At 50.6% G+C, this 26,561-nt stretch overlaps 1 protein-coding gene across 1 annotated transcript in view; it reads left to right on the top strand.

Annotated features, from left to right (window-relative positions):
• The window catches only part of adgrv1 (adhesion G protein-coupled receptor V1), a 49,339-nt gene that overhangs the window by 1,858 nt on the left and 20,920 nt on the right, over positions 1–26,561 (top strand). Inside the window, exons 2-36 of the mRNA XM_060053480.1 lie at positions 1–227; positions 2,324–2,503; positions 3,009–3,189; positions 4,464–4,657; positions 4,898–5,027; positions 5,360–5,437; positions 6,248–6,387; positions 7,220–7,585; positions 8,138–8,381; positions 9,265–9,480; positions 9,913–10,128; positions 10,669–10,913; positions 11,336–11,517; positions 12,046–12,553; positions 13,264–13,573; positions 14,081–14,290; positions 15,404–15,534; positions 15,896–15,995; positions 16,285–16,464; positions 17,677–17,840; positions 17,938–18,016; positions 19,112–19,190; positions 19,314–19,452; positions 19,660–19,801; positions 20,096–20,361; positions 21,073–21,248; positions 21,651–21,778; positions 21,994–22,175; positions 22,494–22,640; positions 22,756–22,836; positions 23,011–23,302; positions 24,020–24,142; positions 24,509–24,731; positions 25,160–25,364; positions 25,565–25,711. The exon at positions 1–227 is cut by the window's left edge and continues 147 nt beyond it. Coding sequence (XP_059909463.1) covers positions 1–227; positions 2,324–2,503; positions 3,009–3,189; positions 4,464–4,657; positions 4,898–5,027; positions 5,360–5,437; positions 6,248–6,387; positions 7,220–7,585; positions 8,138–8,381; positions 9,265–9,480; positions 9,913–10,128; positions 10,669–10,913; positions 11,336–11,517; positions 12,046–12,553; positions 13,264–13,573; positions 14,081–14,290; positions 15,404–15,534; positions 15,896–15,995; positions 16,285–16,464; positions 17,677–17,840; positions 17,938–18,016; positions 19,112–19,190; positions 19,314–19,452; positions 19,660–19,801; positions 20,096–20,361; positions 21,073–21,248; positions 21,651–21,778; positions 21,994–22,175; positions 22,494–22,640; positions 22,756–22,836; positions 23,011–23,302; positions 24,020–24,142; positions 24,509–24,731; positions 25,160–25,364; positions 25,565–25,711 — 6,611 coding nt within the window. The remainder of the gene's footprint in view (positions 228–2,323; positions 2,504–3,008; positions 3,190–4,463; positions 4,658–4,897; positions 5,028–5,359; positions 5,438–6,247; positions 6,388–7,219; positions 7,586–8,137; positions 8,382–9,264; positions 9,481–9,912; positions 10,129–10,668; positions 10,914–11,335; positions 11,518–12,045; positions 12,554–13,263; positions 13,574–14,080; positions 14,291–15,403; positions 15,535–15,895; positions 15,996–16,284; positions 16,465–17,676; positions 17,841–17,937; positions 18,017–19,111; positions 19,191–19,313; positions 19,453–19,659; positions 19,802–20,095; positions 20,362–21,072; positions 21,249–21,650; positions 21,779–21,993; positions 22,176–22,493; positions 22,641–22,755; positions 22,837–23,010; positions 23,303–24,019; positions 24,143–24,508; positions 24,732–25,159; positions 25,365–25,564; positions 25,712–26,561) is intronic.

The following is a 26,561-nucleotide window of genomic DNA, read 5'->3' as shown; positions in this document are numbered from 1 at the left end:
GGGTCTCGGGCTATCTGCGCTACCGGCAGGACGAGAGGAACAAGTCCTTCGTGGTGGAGGTGCGGGACGACGCCGAGGAGGAAGGGGAGGAGCTCTTCTACCTGCAGCTGGTGGCGGCGCAGGGCGGCGCCCGCCTGCCCTGGCCCCGCCCCACCGCCACTCTGCGCGTCATGAAGAGCGACGGCGCCAACGGGCTCTTCGGGTTCACCGGCGCCTGCATCCCCGAGGTAGGGGGGGGGGGGGCTGGTTGAACACAATGACGACAGGGAAGCGGCAGCCAATTGCGTACAGAGTCAGTTGAACTAGGCCCGTTGACCATGTCTCTTGTGCTGAAGACAATGACGGCAGCCTCCCCAGACCAAGGGTGGGGGGGGGGGTTACCCATGGGTGCAGAACGCAGGGCAGCACCCATAGGTGCAGAATAGTTGAGGATCAAGGGGGGGGAAAAAGAGTGATTTTTGGTCGCAAAGCTTTAAAAAGAGTAGATAAAGATGATAATAGTCTTATTTATCGTACGCTTAACTGTATAACTTAAACTTATAATCAAGAGTTGAAAGTATTGAATATTTTGTGTGTAACGGTGCACATGCAGACCCACACACACACACACACAAAGATGCATACACACACACGCTAACACACATACGAGCACTCTCATTCACACACACACACACACACACAAACAGATGCATAAACGCACACACACACGCACACAAACTTAACTCAACACACATTTTGCCATCTGCGGTCTACAAACAATAATAACGTGTCTTATTAAACGGTTCAATCCTCCATGCATGCATGCACACTTCTCCGCCGTTGCCTAGAAAGACAATGTGACGCGGAGCCGACTCTGTGTCCTCCTGCATATTTCATGGTCTTCACGCCTGGCTGCGGGGCCGGAGCACGCGGGGCCCTTTAGCGTGTTAGTTAGATTGGACGCGCGTGGAGCGTCTCAGGTGCAGCGACAGCTGGCCAGGCCCCGGACCTCGCTGGCTCAGATCTCCGATAGGCGGACATTCCTGTAGAAGCCCCGACTCCGACTCCCAGCGAGGGTCTAGAGTTCCACGCTTCCGTCAGCTCGGCAGCTGGTATAGGGGCCCCGGGATGGCATTCCAACAGGAGATGGGTGCTGTATCCTATCTCCCCCCCTCCTCTTCCCTCCCCCCCCCCCCCCCCGTCCTCTTCCGTTTCTCCCAAGGGGACGGGGAGAGGTGGAGGTATGCTCGCTATCGGGTTGTCCTTAATGTGTAAATCAGACTTTTTTTGACTGTGCAGGAATGGGAGAAGACCTTTAGGGTAGGCGGTAGCAGTCCATGCACATGGATGACAGCGGGAAGTGGGGATGAGATCCCAGCAGCATGTGTTGATGACTAGTGGTGATGATGATGAGGAAACATTTGATTTATACAGCACCGTTCAAAGATCCACTTCACAAGAGATAAAATAATACAATATCAAATAAGTGTCTGCGATGATGAGGATGTTGATGATGATGATGAGGATAATGATTATTATGATGATTTGATCTCAACTCAAAGCTGGGCTTCAGCTTGTGGGACTTTTCAGCAATTCCATTATAAAAAAGAAAAATCCGAACTGTTAATACAATTTTGGCTGATGTTTTCAAAGCAAACTTAAACTCCCTGTAATCCCCCTCCTCCACCTCCTCCTCCTCCTCCACCTCCTCCCCCTCCTCCACCACCTCCCCCTCCTCCACTTCCTTCTTCCCCTCCTCCTCCTCCTCCCCCTCTTCCACCTCCTTCTTCCCCTCCTCCTCCCCCCTCCCCCCTCCTCCTCCACCACCTCCCCCTCCTCCACCTCCATATTCACCTCCTGTCCTCCTCCTCCCCCTCCTCCACCTCCATCTTCACCTCCTCCTCCCCCTCCTCCACCTCCTCCTCCTTCCCCTCCACCTCCTCCTCCTTCCCCTCCACCTCCTCCTCCTCCTACTCCTCCTACTCCTCCTCCTCCTACTCCTCCTACTCCTCCTCCTCCTCCACCACCTCCCCCTCCTCCACCTCCTTCTTCACCTCCCCCTCCTCCTCCTCCCCCTCCTCCACCTCCATCTTCACCTCCTCCTCCTCCTTCCCCTCCACCTCCTCCTCCTCCTTCCCCTCCACCTCCTCCTCCTCCTCCTCCTCCTCCTCCTCCTTCCCCTCCACCTCCTCCTCCTCCTCCTCCTCCACCACCTCCTCCCCCTCCTCCTCCTCCACCTCCTTCTTCACCTCCCCCTCCTCCAACACCTCCTCCTCCTCCTCCCACCTCCTCCCCCTCCTCCACCACCTCCTTCTTTACCTCCCCCTCCTCCTCCTCCACCCAGACCACTGACGAGGGCTCCACCGTCTCGTGTGTGATCGAGCGCACCAGGGGGGCTCTGGATCACGTCTACGTCAACTACTCCGTCATCGAGGCCGGACCCTCTAGCCCTGGGGGGCCGGCGGAGCAAGACTTCGTCAACGCCACCGGGGCGGTGCTCTTCATGCCCGGACAGCGCTCCGAGGTGTGTGTGTGTGTGTGTGTGTGTGTGTGGGTGTGGGTGTATGTGTGAGTACTGATTGCTACATTTGAGAAGGGAATGCAAGAGGAACAAGAAACACACAGAATAATACACTCATGTCAGTTATGTAAAGTTAGTGTTTGATTGGTATCTTAAACACTAACTTTACATAACTGTAAAGCACACAAATATGCATTCATAAATCAATTCAACATAATGGTCTAACAGCTGATAAAATACACTGAATGTTTGATTGCTGTTGATTCAAGATAGTGTTATCTGACTTTTTCGGCCTGTCAATGTTTCTTTACGTCTATCGCCATCTAGTGGTTGGTTGGCTTTCAGTTAGCAATGCTTTGCCTCAAATCAAAATATTATCAAAAAAGTACAATGACTTGTGGAAAACTATCATAATTCGAAGATAGTGACCCTTTTCGCAAACTACCGCCCACAAATGCATCCCAGAATGTGAGAAGTACAAACAGTTCTCTGTGCTGCCGATTCCCAGGTGCTGAACCTGGTGGTGTTGGACGACGACCTGCCAGAGCTGGCCGAGTCCTTCCAGGTCACGCTGGTGTCAGCGGAGTCGGCTGACGGGAAGCCAGGCTCCACCCCCACCAGCGGGGCCAGCATCGACCACAACAGCTCCACCAACACCGTCACCGTCACCGCCAGTGACCATCCTTATGGTGCAGACGCTCAGCACGCATGCCCGCACGCACACACACGCACACACACTCATGTACACACACATACACACACACACATACACACACACACACACACACACACTCAAAAGCACACACGCACACACACAAACACAATCATGTACACACACTCACACTCGCATTCCTGTGCACACAGTGTTTTCCGCTTGTAAACATGTCGTTTGTAGACTATTTTTAGCCATTTAATCAGCTAACTTTACTGGCGATGCAATAACTTAGAGTATCTTTTATACTTGTGCTATTTATAGTGATGGCTTATCTGGGTCTTTGTCACATTGTACCTTATAAGAGGCTTATTGTTGTAATCCGATATCAGCACAGCACTACAAACAATAACCCCCCCACCACCGCCCCCCCGTCTCTTCTGTTATTAACATTCACTCCACTGCAATATAATAAGAGTGTGTATCATCACACTCACAAAACACACACCCACACGCATGCATGCACGCACTGTGATGGAAAATCCACATGTTACGTGTTTTCTTTATGAACTTAGGTTCTGTATGCTATTCTGTGTATGATCTTGCCACCATGCTATTCTGCAGGGTCTTCTAAAATATGGATCTTAGTGTTTCATGTGGTGTAATCTGGTTTCACATTCCGTTCTTGGAATCTTGCTATTCTGCAGGGTCTTCTAAAATGTAATTCTTAGTGTTTCATGTGATGTAATCTGGTTTCACATTCCGTTTCCGTGTTGTCTGTAGTCCGTTTGGGCCTGTTTTTCTATCTCCCCCCTGGGGAGCGCAGAGGAGCAATGGGTGATAAGGAACAGCCTCAACCACCTTCTTAACCTCTGAAGAACATCTGGTTAACAAAGGCTTTTGGTTTATTGGGGGCCAACTGCCCTCAAGGATCCGGTCCCCTGACTTTAGCTACTCTGCAGACTTCTCAGAGCGTACCTTTAGAGTATGAAGTAAGACGCAACGAGAAAACTCCCATCTGAGGCCTCAGATTATTGTAATGTACGCCCGTTTTATTGTTCATTGATGCATGTTGTGATGTATCTTGTTCGTACTTTTATTACATATATGTATAACAACCAATTGTCTACAGTATTGTGTGCTTTTTGCATCTAAATATCTCATTTGTCTTAGACGCAAACTCTGATAGAGAAGTTGCCACGACAGCACGCACGCACGCACGCACAAACTCATACACACACACACACACCCACACGCACACCCCTACACACAAACCCTCACACACTCACACACTCTCCCTGCTGGTTCCAGGTCTGCTCCAGTTCCAGACCAGTCCTCCCGGCGACGGCCTGATCAGCCCGGCCCTAGAGCCGGCCCGCGTCTCGGTCAGCGAGGAGGCCGGGGAGGTGCGTCTGCTGGTGGGCCGGGCCCAAGGCCTTCTGGGAAGGCTCACGGTCGGGTACCGGACCACCCCCTTCACGGCGGCCAACCCCGAGGACTATGAGGTCATTCGTTTTGCCGCTCATGCTCGATGTGTTTTCACCCGCTCTTTTTCGACATGATTTCCCCCCCCTTTTTTTTGTGTTTTGTCGTAATTATTGATGTAGCCATTCCCTGTGGTGCTTTGTGGGAAGTATTTAAAATTGGTGATTATAGCATTTACAACCCTAGCGGGACCCCTTCGCTCTCCTGTTGCATTCTGGGTATTCAGTGAGCTGATGGATATTTGTGTTTACCTCTGCCAGGAAACAGAGGGGATACTGGACTTCCTGCCAGGGGAGAGGTTAAAGTTCATCACCGTGACCATTGTGGACAACCCGGTTCCCGAACTGGACAAGAGTTTCCGAGTGGAGCTCTATAACGTGGAGGGAGGAGGTACGAGCTTAACAGAACCACTGGCCTTTGAGTGTTGTGTTATTCGTCGGAACCGTACCGCTGATTGGATAAAATGTCCACTCTCACTTCCTGTTCCCACTCCATTGATTGGGTGACTATCCTTTAGCATGTAGTGCTGTGTAGTTATTCTCCGCTTTGGTTGACTTGCTGTGTTCCTGTGTGATTGTGTGTGACGTGCACTTCACTTTCCCTCTACCTCTACCTCTTCACCCACCCCGATACCACGCCCCTCCTCCTCCTCCTCCTTTGGTTTGATTCTGACCTCTGACCTGCTGTGACCCCCGTGTGACCCCTGGTGTGTGATCCGTCAGTGGATCTGTTCCTGCGTGGGGAAGGAAGTGGTAGTGGGGAGAGTGACTCTGACCTCCTGCTTCCAGCCTTCCACCGAGGTGAGTCTCCCTCTACCCCCCTTCCCTGCCCGTACGCGAAATTACGATCCTACTATGGCCACGCCAATATCACGAAAAGACACGCCCGCCTCTATTTCTGATTGGTCCGTCACCCCTACCTTTGATTCTACTGTCTATGGATTCGACTGCCGCGCTTTTTTGGCTTAATATTAGCTGCTATGATTAGGGTTAAGGTTAGGGGTTAGGGGTAAGGGTTAGGGGTTATGGTTAGGGTTAGGGGTTAGGGTTAGGGTTAGGGTTAGAGTTAGGATTTAGGGTTAGGGTTCTTTTGTGACGCTCTCGAATGCTCACAGTGACGGTACCGTAGAGTTCAAAAGCGTCCAGTTGAGCTGCATGCGACCCGGCCAATCACAGACAGAGTAGGGCGGGTCTTGGCGTAGCCATAGAATTATTCGTAAAGACGCTACCCGTACCCCAGCTGCTGCCCCTGGCCTCCTCCCATTGCTTCCCGGGCCCGGTCTCAACAGGATCACACGCTTGGCGTCCTTGTTCGGGACATTGATACGTGAAATGACCAAGTCGTCCCCACTCCTCACTCTTTGGTTATTCTACGTAGCTTACATCAAGATCCATACGAGCGAATGAATAACAATTATAATGCCATCACAGAAACATATACAATATGTGATTCGGTTATCGCTACAAGGGCAGGTTCACAGTTACGTTGCTCAAGTGGTAGTTAAACATTTTTGTGTTAACATTTCTCCTCACAATGAGCCGTCTGAAACACTTCGATCAGAACAGACCACTCACTAACCAATTACCCGTTGGTGGTCGACCGATTGGCAGCCAACCTGGGGGACGCCGCCCGCATCACGGTGACCATCCTCGCCTCTGACGACGCCCACGGAGTCTTCCAGCTCAGCCCTGATTCGCTGGCTGTCAACGGAACGGAGCCCGAGGACGGGCGCAGTGCCGTGCTCCTGCAGGTGAGACAGGCTGGCGAACCCGACGGACCGGGGGGAGAGAGACAGTCCAGCTCCAATGGGGGAGAGACCTCCAGTCCAGGAGAGACCTCCAGTCCAGCTCCACTGGGGGGGGGGGGGACCGCCAGTCTAAACCCACTAGGGGAGAGACCTCCAGTCCAGCTCCACTTAGGGAGATACCTCCACATGGGGGCGAGACCTTCACTGGGGGAGAGACCTCCAGTGCAGGAGAGACCTCCAGTCCAGGAGAGACCTCCAGTCCAGCTCCACTGGGAGACAGACCTCCAGTCCAGGAGAGACCTCCAGTCCAGTCTGCGTTTACAGTATCAAATGTTACTTTGGATAAAACGGTTAATATACTTTGTGTGAGGGCTGGGTGAGCGAAGGGGAAATAGGACTCGATAGCACGACTCGGAGGCAGAAGTCTGGGAAGAGAGAACGGTCTTTACCAGGGTCAGTAGTTGGAGATCAGGCAAACAATCCTTCAGGGAGAAGACAACGGCGTAGTTGGGAGTAAACAAGCAGGAATCAGAAATCCGGGAACCGTAATAATCACTGAGGAAATGCTGGGACGAACTGCCACAGTGGAAAGGAAACACGCTGACGAAATACACCAGGAGGGGAATGTTATAGAGGGACGGGTGACAACAATGAAGGTGGGTGTTAGTGGGTGATGGAGGATAGTCGGAGATGCGAGAAACAAGACAGGGAGTGAAGTAATCGATGAAGAGGGTGAGATGTGACATTTAGCCGTATTTCAAGTCTACGCAAATATTGAAAACACTTTGGATCGGTTTACCTTACCAGCGTCGCTCTCTCCTTGTCATCCTTCCAGGTGGAGCGCTCCTTCGGGGACCTCTCCAACGTGACGGTGTACTGGGAGGCGGACCCCGACGCCGCGGGGGAGCTGGTCGCCAGCTCCGGCAGCGTGACCTTCGGCGTGGGCCAGAGCAGGGAGGGCTTCTTCATCAGGGTGGCCGAGGACGAGCGGCCCGAGCTGGACCGGAGCTTCGGCGTCCGCCTGGTCAACGTGTCCGACGGGCGGCTGGGCGAGCACACCGACGCCACGCTGACCCTGCTGGCCAGCGACGACCCCTACGGCGTGTTCGTCTTCGCCAACGCCAGCCGGTCGCTCCGGCTGCCCGAGGCGGATGCCGTGGTCGGCCTCAGCGTGCGGCGGCAGGGAGGCCTGATGGGGAAGGTACGTGGAGGGGGAGACAGGAGAGAGAACAGAGGAGGGAACCGGGATCAGGATCAGATTCGGTTCAACTGCACTGACAGAGATATATTGTTGTTGCTCCTTCTTCGGACTAATGTACTTATTTTAAGTCGCTCTGGATAAAAGCGTTTGGTTAATGCCTTTAATGTTAATGTAAGTGTAAATGTAAATGTATTTGCCAAATAAGTACGCAGGTGAGGAATCCACGTGCTTTTTTCTTGGCGAGGCAGGATTGCTGCACATTTGGTGTTTGGTTGTGATGCTGTGAACACTAAAAAACACCATAAAACATTATTAAATATAATTAACATTATAAATACCCTGTACATTAGATATTAGACACAGGCACGGATTGAGATGTACAATTATGGTGCAGAGTGATGGAAATGATTATAGATAGATATCACCACATCATAGGAAAATAACATTTGTTATTCGAATTTCATTTCATTCATTTGTTCCCTACCTGTAAGGTTATTTATTTGTGCTATTCAAACTGAATCCAGTGATGTCACGTTTACGTCACGTTGACAGGTGCGCGTGACCTATAAGACGCTGCGCGAGGCGGACCGAGCGCCCTATAGGACCCCCGGGATTGGCAGGGCCAGCGAGGGGCGGGACTTTGTACCCCTCTTCGACTCGGTGGTGTTCCTGGCCAATCAGAGCGAGGCCAACATCACCCTCCAGATCCTGGATGATGAGGACCCAGAGAGAGACGAGTCTGTGTTCGTGGAGCTGACCGGCGTTCACGTTGTGGAGGCGGCTCAAGAGAGGATTAGTAAGACGCTCAACATGTTTAGATAGATAGATAGATCATTTATTGTCCCCTTGGGGACGTTTTTCTCAGTGAATAGACAGAGAGACATGAACATTAACCACAACAACAACATAAAAACAGAAAACAAAGACAAGACCCCAAAATCATATTTCCCATGTAGTACAAGGACAAATCTAAGGTTGTTGGCTTTTTAAACCAACAATTAAAAACTTATTTTAAGATGTTTGTTGAAAAAAAAGCTGATGGATTGTGGAATGAATTATTGTTTTGTTCTATTGTTGAAGAGGGCTGGGTATCGAAACCCGCTACCTGAGGGTAATAGTTCAAAGGTGGTGAATAGTGGGTGTTTTAAATTTGCTAATTTTTTTACTGCTTTACTCTGAACTCTCTCTGTAGGTGGGTTCAAGACTATTCAAATTACTAAGCCTGTGTTTAACCAAGGGTCGAAATAGAAATGAGTCAGACCACAGATATCCTACATTATTTAGCATATAATAATAACAGAATTGCATTTCCTATTTAGCATACTTGACTTGTAACTGCCATTACAGCAACAGCGTCTATTAACTAAGATTTGGATTTCGAGGAGGAAGCACAAACTACACAAAACAGCGAGGGGGGCGGGGCTTCAGACCACACCCCTACAGTCAGAGTTTATTAGCTGACCATGAGATGTATATTTATACACTTTCTGAAATTTTTCTGTCAAGATATTTGGCCAATGTGTAGTGTATACATCCTGCTGTGATATGTTTTAGGTTTTAGCATCCTGTTGTCTCTCTCTCTCCCATACCTTCCTGTCTAAACCACTCTATAATAAAAAAGACAATAATAACACAGAAATCTTTTCAATCCAATCGTCATCTCATCTCCCTTCCACCAGTTGTCGACTCCCCCCGGCTGGGCCCCCGGACGCAGGCCGTGGCCCAGGTCATCGTGGAGGCCAGTGACGACGCCTTCGGGACCCTCCAGCTGTCGGCGGCCGCCGTGCGCGTGGCCGAGGACTACGTGGGGCCCATCATCAACGTCACGCGCACCGGGGGCATCTTCGCCGACGTCTCCGTCAAGTTCCGAGCCGTGCCAATCACGGCCACCGTCAGTGAGTGGCCTCGCGCTTATCTGAGGCACTGCTTGTGCCTGCATTTGTTTGTGCGTGCGTTGTGCGCGCTTGTACGTGCGTTGTGTGCGCTTGCCCCCCGTCTACTTTGTGAGGTTTCAGTGTACCAGTATTTCATCTGTGTTCAGATTCATATATAGACAACTTTATTAATCCAAAGAGGGGCAATTCATTCCAGTTAATGCACTTAAAACACTTCTCTCTTTATCATCGAACTCACAGACAGGACAAGATAGTTATATGTCAGAGGCAACAAATCAATGTACATGAGTCATTACACGTGTGTGTTTCTGCTGGGTGAGTCACGGTAACCTTAACCCAAGTGGGGTTAAGGTTACCGTGTAGTCCTCCCTCTGCACGTTAACGTGCAGAGGGAGGACTACACGGTAACATGCAGTCCTCCCTCCCTGGCAGGTGAGGACTATAGTGTGGCCTCTACGGACGTGGTGCTCCTGGAGGGAGAGTCCAGCAAGGCCGTCCCCATCTACATCATCAACGACCTGGTCCCGGAGCTGGAGGAGAGCTTCCTCCTGGAGCTCATCAACCAGACCACCGGGGGGGCCGTGCTGGGCGAGCTCACGCGCACCATCATCACCATCCTGCCCTCCGACGACCCCTTCGGGGCCTTTGGTTAGTGGGCGGACACTAGGGTTGCAGTTAGATTGACGCACCTATGAAATCAGGTTGCGTTGGTCTATCAGTGTATTTAACTGTTAAACCCTAAACTTAGAGACACAGGGAACTTTGATTATGTTTCTGCTCACTGTATCCTCTTCGTCCTCCTTCCCCTCTTCCCTCTTCCTCCCTGTCTTCCTCCTCCTCCCTCTCCTCCTCCCCCTCCTCCTCCTCCTCCTCCTCCACCGCCTCCTCCTCCTCCCTGTCCTCCACCTCCTCCCTCTCCTCCTCCCCCTCCTCCTCCTCCTCCTCCTCCACCGCCTCCTCCTCCTCCCCCTCCTCCTCCTCCTCCTCCTCCTCCCTCTCCTCCTCCCCCTCCTCCTCCTCCTCCTCCTCCACCGCCTCCTCCTCCTCCCTGTCCTCCACCTCCTCCTCCTCCTCCTCCCCGTCCTCCTCCTCCCCGTCCTCCTCCTCCCCGTCCTCCTCCTCGTCCTCGTCCTCCTCCACCTCCTCCTCCTCCACCTCCTCCTCCTCCTCCTCCTCCTCCTCCCCTAGTCTTCCAGGCGGACCCGGTCACCCTGGAGGAGCCGGAGTCCGGCTCCGTGGAGGTGACCCTTCCCATCGTCCGTACCGCGGGGACCATCGGGACCGTGGCAGTCCGCTGGCAGGCCACCGTCGACGGGCAGCCGGCCACAGGGGACCTCCGACCCGCGTCCGGGGAGGTCAGCTTCGCCCCGGGAGAGACCAGGAAGACCCTCAGGGTGGAGGTCCTGGCGGATGACCTCCCTGAGATCACTGAGGTAAGAGGAAGATCACCCTGAAGCGTTGAAGTTGGTTTGGTTTTAAGCAAAGATTAAATGAACGTAGAGGAACAGGATTAAGAGTACATGTTTTTTGCGCTGTATATTGTTGTCATTTCGATTGCTCACATACAGTACGTTTACTGGACCTTAGCAGAGTGACCTTATTAGTCATCCAGTTGAGGGATTAAGATAGTCAGTATGGTGTTTACATGGCCACTAAGGTAACCGAGTTACAGTGACTAGCAGAAGTGACACACACTCTTAATCCAAACGTAACATTCGACGATACGTGATTGACTCGTGCTAATTCGGAACACCGGCTATACCGATGACGTGACGAGGATGTAGATGAAGTTACCATGGTAACAAGGCAACAATCGGCTTTGCGTTGATCGTTTCCTCTTCACTATGCCTGCTAGACCATAAAGGTGGAGCTGACGGGAGCGAGTAACGGCGGGAGTCTGGGCAGGACCACGGCGGTCAACATCACGGTGCCCGCCAACGACAACCCGTACGGGACGGTGTTCTTCGACCGGGCCGTGTACCGCGTTCAGGAGCCCCTGGACGGCGTCTACATGGCCAACATCACGGTGCGCAGAAGGTAGGTCCCCCCCCCCCCCCGTCGGCCTGGAGATACGGAGAGAGAGTCAGGTGGAATTAAACTCGTCTGAAAAAACATTGAAAATTGCAAATTGAATTAACAGATGTCTTGGCGTATCCCGTAAAACATAGCCCCTTTTGCTTAACCCCTTAACACCTTACCCCTTAACACCTAACCCCTTTACACCTAACCCCTTAACACCCAACCCCTTTACACCTAACCCCTTTACACCTAACCCCTTTACACCTAACCCCTTTACACCTAACCCCTTTACACCCAACCCCTTTACACCTAACCCCTTTACACCTAACCCCTAACCCTAGAGACACAGGAACCTCTGATTATATTTCCACTCACTCTGTCCTTTACGCTCTCCTCGTCCTCTGATATATTGTATACTGATATATTCAGACAATTTTTTTGACATTTGATGAAAGTATCTGCAAAATATAAACAAAAATGACTTCCTCATCCACTCCCTCCTGATTGGATCATCCCTCCCTCTTCTTCCTCTGTTCGTCACCCCAGCGGCGGGAGCTTTGGCCGCATGGAGATCCTCTACAGCACCTCGGAAGTGAGCCTGGAGGACCTAGTGGGCCTGGCCCAGGCGGCGGGCCAAGACCTGCTGCTCTATTATGACCCTCCCCAGCCTGGAGGCCTCACGTCTGGGGGAGGGGAGTTCAACATCACCGGCGCCGCGGAGCCCCTGGCTGCCTGCGCCGCCGCTTGCCTCAGAGAGCCGGCCTGCGGGGCCTTCTCCCTCGCCACGGGGCCGCCGACGGGGGCGTGCTCCTGGGCGACCTCCGTGGAGGAGCAGGGCTCGGCGCCCGCCGGCCCGGCCGTAACGTACGGGAGGAACGCCACGGCGACGGCGGTGCTGCTGGGCGGGCGAGCGGGGCCGGGCAGCGACTACACGGCAGTGACGGCTCGCCGCGGGTTCATGGAGGACGGGCGGGCCACCGCCCACCTCGCCGTGCCCATCCTCACCGACAAGCTGCCCGAGACGGACGAGAGCTTCGCCATCGAGATCCTCAGGGTAGGCCGGTGTTGAGTCGGGTGGAGGGGCTTTTATTTTGAAGGTGTCGTTAAGATATTGTGTCGGTTAGCGTGCTGATTCTGATTGATTGACGGCTGTAGGGGGACGCTGTCGACCTGGAGAGGAGCCTTCCACGTTCCATTAATTTACAATCTATTTAAATGCAGGATCACCTTTCTCATAGTCCTCAAATAAGATGCAACAAGTATGTAGCATACAAATGTACTTATTGTAAGTTGCTTTTTATAAAAGTGTCTGCTTAATGCCCTAAATGTTAATGTAAATGTAACAAGTGCTTTATTTGGGGGATTATGTAATTCCATTTTATTCCAAATATTTTCAAGTTAAATCATTTAATTTGGTCTACCCCAACGACTTCATGATGAGTATTAAGTAAGACCCGCTGTGTAGGGTTAGGGTTTAACCCAAACGGACTGATACGTTGAAGTTTTAAGAATATTATTTTCTTTACTCGTTAAACGATTCCCGACATACCTAATAATAAAACGACCCCCTGTGACGCACTGTGGCGTTCCCCGTGCGTACATAGAGCTGGTGAACCTGACTGTGGCGTTCCCCGTGCGTACATAGAGCTGGTGAACCTGACTGTGGCGTTCCCCGTGCGTACATAGAGCTGGTGAACCTGACTGTGGCGTTCCCCGTGCGTAGATAGAGCTGGTGAACCTGACTGTGGCGTTCCCCGTGCGTAGATAGAGCTGGTGAACCTGACGGTGGCCGAGAGGAACCGGCCCTCCGTGGGCCGGCCGCGCCGCGCGCTAGTCACCATAGCGATGAACGGGGACTCCTTCGGGGTGTTCCTGATGTACAGCCTGAGCCCCGACGCCACGGAGGACGGCCTGCGCCTGGAGGTGGGGGAGGAGCCCCGCGCCGTGGCGCTGGTCATAGAGCGGCGGGGCGGCAGCCTGGGCCGCGTCACCGTGGAGTGGGGGTTCGTCGGGGGAGGAGCCACCCCCGACGAGGACTTCACCGCCAGCGGGGGGACGCTCGTCTTCAATGACGGTACGCAAACAGAATCGAGCTTTAGCTTGAGAGGAGTTATGTGAAGGAAACACTGCGATGTGTGTGTGTTTGTATGGAAACACTGCGATGTGTGTGTGTTTGTAAGGAAACACTGCGATGTGTGTGTGTTTGTATGGAAACACTGGGATGTGTGCGTGCGTGTGCACACACACGCTTTTGATTGGTTGATTGATTATTTATAACTTTAACGTTGCTGCACCATCTCCCTCTCTGTCCCCCCATTCTCCCTCTCTGTCTCCCCCCTCTCCCTCTCTGTCTCCCCCCTCTCCCTCTCTGCCTCCCCCCTCTCCCTCTCTGTCACCCCCCTCTCCCTCTCTGTCTCCCCCCCCTCACTGTCTGTCTCCCCCTCTCCCTCCTTGCCTTCCCCACTCTCCCCCTCTCCCCCCTTGCCTCCCCCCTCTCCCTCTCTATCTCCCCCTCTCTCCCTCTCTGTCCTCCCCCTCTCCCCCGCCCCCTCCTTCCCCCTCCTCCCCCCTCTCCCCCCAGGCGACGTGAGGCAGACCGTGGAGGTGTTGATCCGTAGCGACAGCGTGCCGGAGGACAGCGAGACCCTCCTGATCGGCCTGATCCGCACCGAGGGGGGCAGCCGCATCCTGCCCAGCTCCGACACCGTTACCATAGTGATCCTGGCCAATGACGACGTGGCCGGGATCGTGGGCTTCCATCCGGCCTCGCGCGTCGTCGCCACCAGAGAGGGTGGGAGTCCTAATCGATAATCAGAATAACGTTGGGTTTACATGGAGCGTTCCTCAGCACCTAGAAACACTAACGAAAAGGAAGGGGGGCGGGATTATCTCTCTGCGCTGATCTTTACTTTACGATGTTTGGGATATGTGGGTTATGAGTGACATGTCTTAGGACATATACATCGGCTCACCCTTGATTTATTTTATCTTTTTATTTATTTTTATTTTATTTTAGTATTTTTATTATTTTATTTTATGCTTTCTTCATTCATCTAAAAACCTTTAATGGCAAGCCTTCAATGTTAACTTTCTAATAGTGGTGCACCCTTACGCTGTTATCACGTTTTTTATTTGATCATATGTATTCCCTTCAACCGTAGTCTTTTACCTGTGAGGTGCTTCGAGATATGGGCCATACAAACTCTCCAATGCATTGTTATTATCATTATTAGTCAAAAGCATCTGCTTTCACGTGACCCGGCATTGAGGCCCGTTGTCCACTAGGATGAACACGCGCAGTCTCACTCTCTCTCCTCCTTGAACGTCCCCCCCCCCCTTCGCGAGCGACAGAGGAGACTCCGGTCTCCCGTTCCCGACGCTGCGCGGCGGTGTAAGGGAATGCCGCCGCAGCAGACGGGGAGCGGGGGCAGTGTGTCATCGTGGCGGGTGTTGAGTATGCATGAGAGAGCAGCGAAACACTAAAGACCCTCTAAGGTGTAGCCTTACCCCTCACATCAACGGGACGAGCGGGAGACTGCAAAGATAAAGCGGTAGCGATGGAGTTTCATCAAGTGTTTTATCAAAAGTCACGATTTGACGATGCATTTGTAAATGTAAAAAAATAATTATAAAATGAAACATATAAACATCCATTAACTTGCAGAGTGACAGTAGCCTAACTCCTGTTCATATAAGTGAATGCACTTTTAATTACATTCCAGGTATTTCCAAAGTGTATAAAACAACACTTTTAAAAATCCTCATCTGCTTGTACCCTATACAGCTCAGATGCACGCTCAAACATGAATGCCGCCTGATATGCCGAAAGCATTCGTTTGTCTCCACAAATAACAGATTGTTGGATGGATCTTTGTCACTGAGTGTGCGTTGCTCTGTGTTCCAGGAGAGCTGCTGTCCTTGCTGGTGTTGAGGACGGCCCCTGGCCTGGGCAACGTCACGGTGGACTGGTCCATTCGGGGTCCCCTGCCAGACAGAACCTTCCCCAAAACCTCAGGGACGCTCCTCTTCACTCAGGTAAGACCGTCCTGCACACTGGATCAGAGGAATGGAAGGCTTGATTTGAGGGGTTCGTCAGGCTGGAACGTCTTCAACCAGGGCTCCACTGAAAAGACCCAAATTCCCTAAACTAAATATATGACCAGACACTAATTAGATGCTGACTAAATGAATCAAATTCATTTAATGTGGGGCACACATTGTTGCACGAAGGCACCTTTCATCCAGCATGCATTCATGTCATTGAGTCGGAGCAGGCATCCAATGGATGGGCTGACGTTAATGATTGATTTAAGTTCATAGCAGGCTTTTGATACTCCTGTCTATATTGTGTCCATGCAATCACTCAGGATGTTAATAACAGCCGCGTTCTTCACAGGGAGAGCTGAATGGCACCATTGTGCTGCAGCTTCTCGACGATGCCACACCAGAAGACCAGGACGAATACAGAGTGGTGTTGTCCAACATACGCACGTTTGGTAATAAGACTGTTGTCTTTGTCTTGCAGACTGGTCCGGGATTAGCTCACCGATCATCTCAGACACACAAATACACTCTCACACACACACACACACACACACACACACACACACACACACACACACACACACACACACACACACACACACACACACACACATAAACGGTTGTCTTTGTCTCAATGACCGCCCCTGGATTATCTCACCAATCTGCTCATGAATAAACCTCATAAATCAACATCATTCAGATTTTAGATTTGGTTTTGATTATCTGTCACTCGCCTCCCAGGGGTTCCAGTGACGGGCCAGGCCACGCTGGACGATCAGGGCACGGAGGCGGTGGTTACCATAGAAACCAGCGACGAGCCCTTTGGGATGCTGACCATTGCGGCGTCCTCCCTCCACATGAGGGTGGAGGAGCGCGACCAGACGGTGAACGTCTACGTCCAACGGGAGTTCGGGACCTCAGGTGGGTGAGCTCGGTGTGGAGGAGGCGTGGACTACTGCAGGTACGAGGTTCAGTCTGTAATACCGTAGGTACAGTCTGTAATACTGTAGGTTCAGTCTGTAATACCGTAGGTACAGTCTGTAATACCGTAGGTTCAGTCTGTAATACTGTAGGTTCAGTCTGTAATACCGTAGGTACAGTCTGTAATACCGTAGGTTCAGTCTGTAATACCGTAGGTACAGTCTGCAATACCGTAGGTTCAGTCTGTAATACCGTAGGTACAGTCTGTAATACCGTAGGTTCAGTCTGTAATACCGTAGGTTCAGTCTGTAATACCGTAGGTTCAGTCTGTAATACCGTAGGTTCAGTCTGTAATACCGTAGGTTCAGTCTGTAATACCGTAGGTACAGTCTGTAATACCGTAGGTTCAGTCTGTAATACCGTAGGTACAGTCTGTAATAGTGTAGGTTCAGTCTGTAATACCGTAGGTTCAGTCTGTAATACCGTAGGTACAGTCTGTAATACCGTAGGTTCAGTCTGTAATACCGTAGGTACAGTCTGTAATAGTGTAGGTTCAGTCTGTAATAGTGTAGGTTCAGTCTGTAATACTGTAGGTTCAGTCTGTAATACCGTAGGTACAGTCTGTAATAGTGTAGGTTCAGTCTGTAATACCGTAGGTTCAGTCTGTAATACCGTAGGTACAGTCTGTAATACCGTAGGTACAGTCTGTAATAGTGTAGGTTCAGTCTGTAATACTGTAGGTTCAGTCTGTAATACCGTAGGTTCAGTCTGTAATACCGTAGGTACAGTCTGTAATAGTGTAGGTTCAGTCTGTAATACCGTAGGTTCAGTCTGTAATACCGTAGGTACAGTCTGTAATAGTGTAGGTTCAGTCTGTAATACTGTAGGTTCAGTCTGTAATACTGTAGGTTCAGTCTGTAATACTGTAGGTTCAGTCTGTAATACTGTAGGTTCGGTCGTATGTTGCTGTTTTGGTTTGCTCAACCGAATACCTACAAATATGGTAACGTTAGTAAAACACTGTGCGAGTTGGACTTAAAGAACGATAAAGAAACGATCAATAAATAAATAAATAGATTAACAAAACTAAATACAAAGATATTACTTCATAATAACAGATGCAATGCTTATTCAATTAAAAAAAAACTGAAAAGAAAATAGGAAAATTGTTGTAAATTGTTCTATAGCACTCTCTTCATGCTGTCTGTGCAGGGGCCGTGAACGTCTCCTACGAGGTCATCAGAGGGGCCCTTAGCGACCTGTCCCAGGTGGAAGGGGCCTTCGCTGAGCCCGGCCAGGACTTCATCTCTGCCGTGGGCTCCGTGGTGCTCGGGCCTGGACAGACCTCCGTGGCCGTCCCCGTCTCCATCCTGGACGTAAGCAGGCGACGCCCTTTCTGTTCCTTAAGATGATGCATGAAGAAACGCCGTCCACGTTTCACCACCGTCCACGTTTCCTTTTCCCACCTCCCAGGACGACATTCCGGAGCTGCAGGAGTTCTTCCTGGTCAACATCACGTCCGCTGTCCTCATCACAACCCTCGCAAGGCTAGGTACATGTTTTGTTTGTTTTGTGAAAACGTATTGGAAGTGGCTTTGAACGATTCGCTGTTGCGTTGTTTGACCTGGTTTTGTGCTTTTCTGTACAGATTGTATAGACTTTATCTTTACCCCCTCGTTGTCTAACTTGTCTTTTGCATTTCTCACCTCTTTGCGTGTGTGTCGAGTAGAGGTTGTGCGTTGCACTCTATCAGGTAACATGAACATCAACTTTCCCCTTAGGAACCGCTCGCGCAGTCCACGCTTGAACTCCCTTACCGTAACTCAAACACCAATGTTACAGCAAAAAGAGAGCAAAAAAAACGTTAAGCCAGCAACCGCCGCTTTTGCATAATCCCAAACCGCAGCCCGATTTATGAATGGTTGCTTAACTCTAGAAAGCGTTGAGTAGGCAGAGGAGGCACTGAGAGCCCTGTTCCACCGGGAGACTCCCATCGTACTACAAGGTCCTTGCTCTGGCTTGAGAGATCTTTTAGTAAACACACACAGGCCTCCCGCCCGCCCTCCCACCCGCTCTCCCGCCCTCTCCCCCCCCCCTCTCTCTCTCTCTCTGGAAGCGCTCATTATGTGGTCGGGAATGGTAAGATTGATGCTTTCAGTGATTGAGGAAGCCTGGGGATTCGGTGGTAGCGCTGAATAGCACACAGTGTGGTGAGCGTAGGCTAAGCCAAGGCCCCTGAGCTGGCCTCCGGGTGAGTCCCTCTTGGACCTACAAGGGCCGGGAGAATGGGGGGGGAGTGGGGGTACTACTCAGAGATGGGGGGGGGGGGGGGGGGGGGGAGTAGGTCATAAATCAGTCTGCACATAAAGAGGTGATTTCTCAAGCTCCGGGGCCACTTATGGTCGACATGTTGCTCAGATATAAACCCAGGCTCCAAATGTAGCATGACGGAAGTTTAAAACCTCCCGGCTGTCCCCCCCCGCCATCGCAGCCTACCGTGTTGTAGACGCTTGCCCTGTAGGAGACACAAGCACATGGCCGCTCCATTCCCAGTGGTAGCAACGAGGTGCTTTGAACACAGTAAAAACAGTAGTAAAAACATAACAACAACCCTTTTAATTGTGTATGTGTGTTTGTGTTGTCCTAGACACAAACGATTTAGTGGCGGAAATTAGCATCGACGCCAACGACGGAATCAGAGGAGTGATCGAATGGACAAACACCATGTGAGTGAACCCTCTGCTCTCCTTCATGTATCAGTAGAAACACTAGACGATAATAACGACCAAATGTAGAATCAGCAAGGCTGTGGCAAAGAGTATCTCAGAGACCCTTGACCTTCTTCTTAGGTATGAGGTGAACGAGTCGATGGGGGTGCTGTCTCTGGTGGCCTACAGGAACCGAGGGTCCTATGGGAACGTCTCCCTGTCCATACACACTCAGGACCTGGAGGCCCAGCAAGGACTGGACTACGATATCAACCAAACGGTCAGACCCCCGCACGTATATGGGCACACACACACACACACACACACACACACACACACACACACACACACACACACACACACACACACACACACACACTCACATTCATAGATGCAGCTTCCGTGTGGATCCATGTTTGTCAACACACAAACTCGTGGGACCATGATCAACATTGGTCCGCTGAATAAACATCATGTGTGCGTCCAGATGCTCCATTTCGTGGACGGCGAAAGGCACAAGTTCGTGGAGGTGCAGATCATTGACGACAGCATTCCAGAGGGACCCGAGAGATTCCTGCTGATTCTCTCCAAGCCCTCTCCTGGCCTGGAGCTGGGAACCAACACCACCGGTAGGAGACCTCCAACAGACGTTTGGTTCCCATGACCAAGCACAACTTAAAACCCAATACAAACCAGCGCTTCTATTGATTTATTTAGGCCCAATCCCATGTCCACCCCTTACCCCTTCCCCTTGCCCCTCCCCCTTGTTTCGGAGGGGTAAGGGGAAGGGGTAAGGGGTAGAAATGGGATTGGGCCTTAGCCTCTCGCCCCAACCCGACCGACACCACAAACGGCCCTTTTAACTGCGACCAACCCCAAAGCGCTGTGACGACATCGCACCGGTGTTCCGTGTGTCTCCGTAGCGACGGTGAACATCATGGCGAGCGACGACGGCCACGGCGTCCTCACCTTCAACGGCAGCCGCCACACGGTGCTGAAGGAGCCCACGTCGGCGTCGGGGCCCGGGGAGGGCGTGGCCACGCTGGCCGTGATGCGCAGCCCCGAGGAGGGCACCTTCGGCACCGTCACCGTGACCTTCTCCATCACGGACGCCAACGGGAGCCTGGCTGTGGCCGACCTGAGGCCGGCGCAGGGCACGGTGGTTCTGGAGAACGGGGTCCGCTTCAAAGTAAGGGCGCGACTGTGAGACCTGCACAAAGAATAAAGAAAAGAACAAATATCGCGTCTGAGAACCATTGTACTCCCTAATTCTACCCCCTCATTGTCAAATTGGTCTTTTGCATTTCTCGCCTCTTTGCGTTTTTGTCCGGTAGGGGCTGTGCGTTGCACTCTGTCAAGTAACATGAATAACATTGTTTGCCCGTAAAAAACGCAATGTGCTTAACATTAATGGTAAAATGAATGCTAATTAAATAAATATGATGGAAAGTAAACCAGCGAGTGGAATACAACAGCACTCCCCACAGACATAGATCACATACATGGTAGAAGCAGAACACTGCAGAACTCTATAACTCTACCAAGGCAAACACAATACACCTGCGCACACAGTACACTGGCTCATAACCAAAAGCCTGTGAAAATAGAAAAGTCTTGAGAGGAAACGTGCTTCTGAGCTGAAGTCCTGTGTGTCGTTCTCTCTTTCGACCCACGTTGCTGTTTCTCTTCACTTTCCAAAAAGCACAAAATGATATCACAGATCCCATTTTGGTTATGGATTGTTGCAGTATTTTTGACCGACATGCAAAAAGGGATAATCAAATCAACTTTAGAATGATGTCTAGGATTAGGGGGGATTCCTTTTTTGGTTGCGTTTGAAGCGGCTATATAATTGGGTTTTTCCTAAGTGTTGATTGTTTTGTTTTGTTTTTATATCCAGACATTGGAGATCTTTGCGATCCTGGACGCTGAGCCAGAAGCCAACGAGACCTTCACGGTGAGCCTGTCCAGCCCCACCGGAGGAGCTCGCCTGGGGGAGCAGCTCCAGACGTTCATCACCATCCTGGAGAACCTGGCCCCTTCTGGTCTCTTCCGCATTGGCCCCTCCCTCAACAGGTGGGCCCCCAGTCACCATGGAAGGATCTAGGACCCCCATTAAAAAGTCTTGCTTTGAGAGTGTTCTATCTCATGGGGGCATGAGCATAAACAAGTGCATGTTCAGATATTAGATATTGGCGAAAAATCAGAAAATAGGTTTTTAATGCAGCAGCACACAAGATATGTTTACAACAAATAAAACAGACCGTAGCGGCCCTAGTTCAACAAAAAGCCCTTTTATACGTGTCATGGATACGTGTCACTTCTGAATGGAATCCCTCTGAGGTTACAAAACTAACTTGGTGTTCAATACGAACATGATTTGTGCCCACATTTCAATTCCAGTTAACTATGTCTAAAGTGAGGCGGCCACACGTATGTTATCTGTTGGAATAATCTTTTTGTCTTCTTGCTGCATAGAACTAATTCAGAAGTGGTGGCCCATGAGGGCGGCACGCCGGTCTTCCTGACCGTGTCTCGCAGTAACGGGTTGGAGACGGCTGTCAGTGTGGAATGGGAGACACAGGCAGACACAGCTATCGGTTCTGGTAAGATAGCCTTCCTCTTTGGTTTCAATCCCCATTGATCCATCCCTGTAAATTCACCTATCTAATGAGCTGCCTCCAATATTGTATGCTGTTTTTAGCTCCAATCTATTTTCTATTTATTATACTACTTATGTATTTCACTCCTTTGGATTTACGTATTGACATTTACAATTGTATTTCTTTAACGTTTTTGTTGTATTGCATTGCATTTGTAGAGGGCGATCTTCCAGTGATGGGGGTTTACCAGGACTTTGAGGAGCACCCCACCTCAGCGTGGTGCTCCATCCCAGAAGAGGCCTCGTCTCTGGCCATGAGACTGGACAGGACCCCCTCCGTTGGGTCCACCCACACACTCGCCACTCTCTACCGCTGGCAAGGGGTGTTTGTTCCAATAGAGGTAGAGATAGAGAACCTACCCTGGCTCTAAAGACCTTCTATATGCAGTATACTGTATCAGGCTGTTCTATGTTACGCTGTTCAATACAATGCTTCGTTACTCTGCTAGTTTATGCTATGCTAGTGCTAGGCTAGGCTACACTACCATCCTACCATACTATGCTATTCTATGATGTGCTACGCTATGCTACACTTAACAATTACACTATACTATGCTGTTGAATAAATGACGAAAACGACAAAAGCTATTATTATATAACGATCCAATGAATTCTCCACCACACTGTAAACTCCCTCCTCCGCTGTGTGGTGTCCATAGTCTGTGAGGATCCAGGAGGCCAGCTCTTGCGTGGGGTTTGTGGTCAACGGCACCACCTTCATAGCCATCACCCACGGCAGGCCCATCTCCAACCCGGCGGCCAACCTCAGCGTCTTCAGACTAGAGCCAGACCTCAACATCACACTGGTACATACTGCACTGCACTCGTGTTATCCAAAACCATGCACGTTTGTAATGTTAATGTTCTTAAGGGCCTAGGTGTCTTTTCAAGTGTTTGCGTCGTATTCTCTCTCATCTCTAGGAGCAAACCCTTGGTGTTGAAGCGCTGGATGTGAAACACTTCTCGGTCGAAAGCACGGATTATCTGATCGCATCAAGCCAAGTAAGACTGGAAACAACACCTTGTTAACCGCAGCTCCACTGTGTCTCAAGATCCCAAATGACCACTTCATTGAATCCACTTGACATTTTCACAGCAAATCCCTAAACATTTGCTTCTCTGTTTTCCTTTGTTTACTTATGTTATTTGTTCTGTACTTGTTTTTCCTCACTCCAGGTTTTCGTCCGCACCGGCACGCTCTTCGCTCTCCTCCAGACACTTGCCCTTCCTCGGGGCAGTGTCAGCGTTTCGCCGCTGTTTTCCCACTCCTCTTCATCCTCCTCCTCCTCCTCCTCCTCCTACTTGGTCACCTGTGTAGACACGCCCTCAGACGGCTGCTCCATCCACCGCTGGGCCGGCGGAAGCTTCCAGAACGACCCCCTGACCCTCCCCCTCCAGGGCAGGGCCCACCAGGTGGAGGTCATCCAGGCGGACGGGGGGGTCACCCTCCTCTTCGTCGTCGCCGACGGTGAGGAGACACGGCGACCACGTTTACACTCAAACAGACAGATCGAAAATCAAACCCAGAAATCAGTTGTGTTATGATGAGCTATGTTCCCATAACTAAAGCGGATATCTGATTTGAAATGTAAAGTATAATATTGTCTCGTACTAAGTATTAAGTATTAAGAGACATCTTCACAAATGTCAATGCTTCCTGAGGACCTGATCCGCCCATGTACGGCCAAGGATGTTTGCAATTTGCTGGAGCAATTTTTAAGTACATATTCTCCGTTTACATTGAGGGGTTTGTGCGGTCGGCGGCGGTGGGCCCGACTCACATCGACTGGCAAACGTTCAGAGAGGCAGAGAGAAAACCAGAATACGCATCCCCTTGGAGACAGAAAAACAACAACTCATTCACTGTAATTCCAACTCACTGACAAAGGCCATTATGGACAGAGCGGTCGTTTAATTAAAGTTAGTTTCAGCCTGATGATCATGTCTGAAGACTGGAGGGCTAAGTGGAGGCCTCTGGCTGTTTGTAGTTTACAGCAAGGAGCCGATTCAGTGGTTTCGGTTTTAAAGAGAGGAGAACCAAAGATGGATGTTTAGACGCTATAATTTGTCACTGCTGGGTGTGTGTGTGTGTGAGAGGGAGAGAGACCTCCTAACTCAACATTACTATGTCGCAATAGCGCCAAAGAATGCAGTATAACCATTTGTATGTGTTTGCTCTCTCCAGGTCCTAGTCCATCCTGCGAAGTGTTTCGTTGGGCCTCAGGGAAGGCTCAGCCTGAGCTGGTTCAGTCTCTCCTCCACCCTGACCTCACCTCCATCCACCCCTTCAGCCCTCCCTCTGGAACTAGTACGTATAGACACTTATACAGCAGCATTGATACATGGTGCATCATGTGCAATGGTAGGTAACTAGCCTCTTCTATAAATGCTTTCATTAAACTTTAACGCACACTGTGTGTGTGTGTGTGTGTGTGTGTGTGTGTGTGTGTGTGTGTGTGTGTGTGTGTGTGTGTGTGTGTACGTGTGTGTGTGTGTGTGTGTGTGTGTGTGTGTGTGTGTGTGTGTGTGTGTGTGCGTGTGTGCGTGTGTACGTGTGTGTGTGTGTGTGTGCGTGTGTGCGTGTGTACGTGTGTGTGTGTGTGTGTGTGTGTGTGTGTGTGTGTGTGTGTGTGTGTGTGTATTTACGTCGTGTGTGTGTGTGTCCGTCCTCTAGCCTACATGCTCTTGGCCGGCAGCAGCAGCTCGCTCCTCTACTCCTGGGGGTCTGAGGAGGGCCAGTTCTCCCCGGTGCTGGGGGTCCCTGCGGCTCTCAGCTACCTCTCCCTGGCCGTGACGTCGCTCGGCGCCTCCAGGACCCTCCTGGCTTCCAGCAGGGCCACCGGCTCCACGCTCTACCTGTTCACCTCCGTGTCCAACCAGTCTGACTTCATACCCAGGTGCCCGTTTGTATTTGGTTGGTTTGTTCTTTGCCTTCCTGGCGATTTCTGATTTCTGATTCTGAAGTGGTTGTAGTAGTGTATTACAGTGTCTATTTATGTAGTCAGTCATCTAATTACTATCGGATAATATTACTTTTTAATAAAGTTTAGGGTATTTAACAGACGCTTTTATCCAAAGCGATTTACAACAATATATCGCTGTCGGTACAGCAAGGATGGTCATAAAAACAAGTACCAAGCACTAACAATCGCTAGGTTAACCCATTCCCCATATACAACAGAGATAAATAGGATAAGATGCTAGAACATACATAAGTGCGTAAGAGGAGTGTTCTTATAGTCAGGAAAACGAACTGGACCTAATACAACAGTAGACAGCAATGGTTCCTTCTGTGATCCTTCCCTCTCTCTTTCCCCTGGTGCAGCCACGGCGAGCTGCGCTTTGTCCCCGGCGACAGTGAGCTGGAGATAGCGGTCAACGTTCTAGACGATGACATCCCAGAGAGGGAGGAGAGCTTCCGGGTCGCTCTGAAGAATCCCAAGGGCGGGGCGGAGATTGGGTTCGGCGGTCAGGTGACCGTGGTCATCCCGACCAATGACGACGCCCACGGAGTCGTCGGCTTTGCCCTGGTACGGTGTCATCCATTGTTTTCTGGGGGGAATTATTTATTCATGTTCTGGATAAAATAGTTTGGGGTTTCAAATTGGTTTTGGAAAATATCTTGATGATACCGGCAGATGTAATACGGGTGATGCGTGTTTTCTTTTTGATTGTTGCCAATGTATTTATGATGAATGGTTGAAAGTCCTTCTCTGCCGTCTCTGTGCAGGAGTCTCTGTACATGGAGGTGGAGGAGCTGGAGCAGAACAACCTGATCTCTCTGAAGGTGGAACGGTTGAGGGGGACCTTCGGCCGAATGACGGTCCACTGGGTCGCCAACGGCAGTCTGCCGGACATATTCCCCACCTCGGGAGTGGTGAGCCAGCCCATCCGGGAACAGCTTTTACAAACCGAATTTCCTATTTCTGGATTCACAGACATATTTAGAGCTGCGCTATGTAACTTTTCTAGTGCGGCCATTTACTAGATTAAAAAAATACAGGAGCTAAGAAGTTTGCCAGGATAAACACGTCAATCCATCCAGGGAAATTTTATCTATAAAGTGTTTTATTCTGGTCAACTTTTGACGCTCACCCCACCACGGAAAAATCTCAGACGGCAATAACTGTCAACTGTAGTTACACATCTAGCCACTATAGGCTGCTAATGGGAAAACGTAGATAGTGCAGCTTTAAATAAAGAAGACTTCCACTTAATCACTATACCACCCGGAACATGCCTCAATCTCGTCTGATTTCGGAAGCTAATCAGGGTCGGTCCTTTTTAGTACTTGGATGGGAGACCATCTGGGAATACCAGACTTAAGCTGTGTTCGAAATCGTTCCCTATCACGGATATTGTGCACTATAAAGGGTGCTCGCCATTTTGTAGTGGTGTTCGAATTCTCAGTGGTTAATTTCATGCACTATATAGTGGACTTAAAATACCCACAATTTGAGTGAACATAAGATGTTCCCTACATGTTACTCCCGTATACCACAATGCAATGCGGTCGTGTTCTTCCGGGGGAGAAGAAGCTGAATAACCGCAAAAACTAATACATTTAATGATGGAGTCTCCGGCTTTCGTTTAGAAATGTCAACAATTTATTTGGGATTTAACATAGAAAATGTAACATTCAACATCAATACAACCACCAGCTTTCCTCGTGAGTGCCCGGTTTGTTTACATGATGTGGGCGCACACAAATACCCGGCGCATTTTCT

The sequence above is a fragment of the Gadus macrocephalus genome, chromosome 6, assembly GCF_031168955.1.
Source record: "Gadus macrocephalus chromosome 6, ASM3116895v1".
Lineage (NCBI taxonomy): Eukaryota > Metazoa > Chordata > Actinopteri > Gadiformes > Gadidae > Gadus > Gadus macrocephalus.
This window is presented reverse-complemented; position numbering and strand designations above follow the sequence as displayed.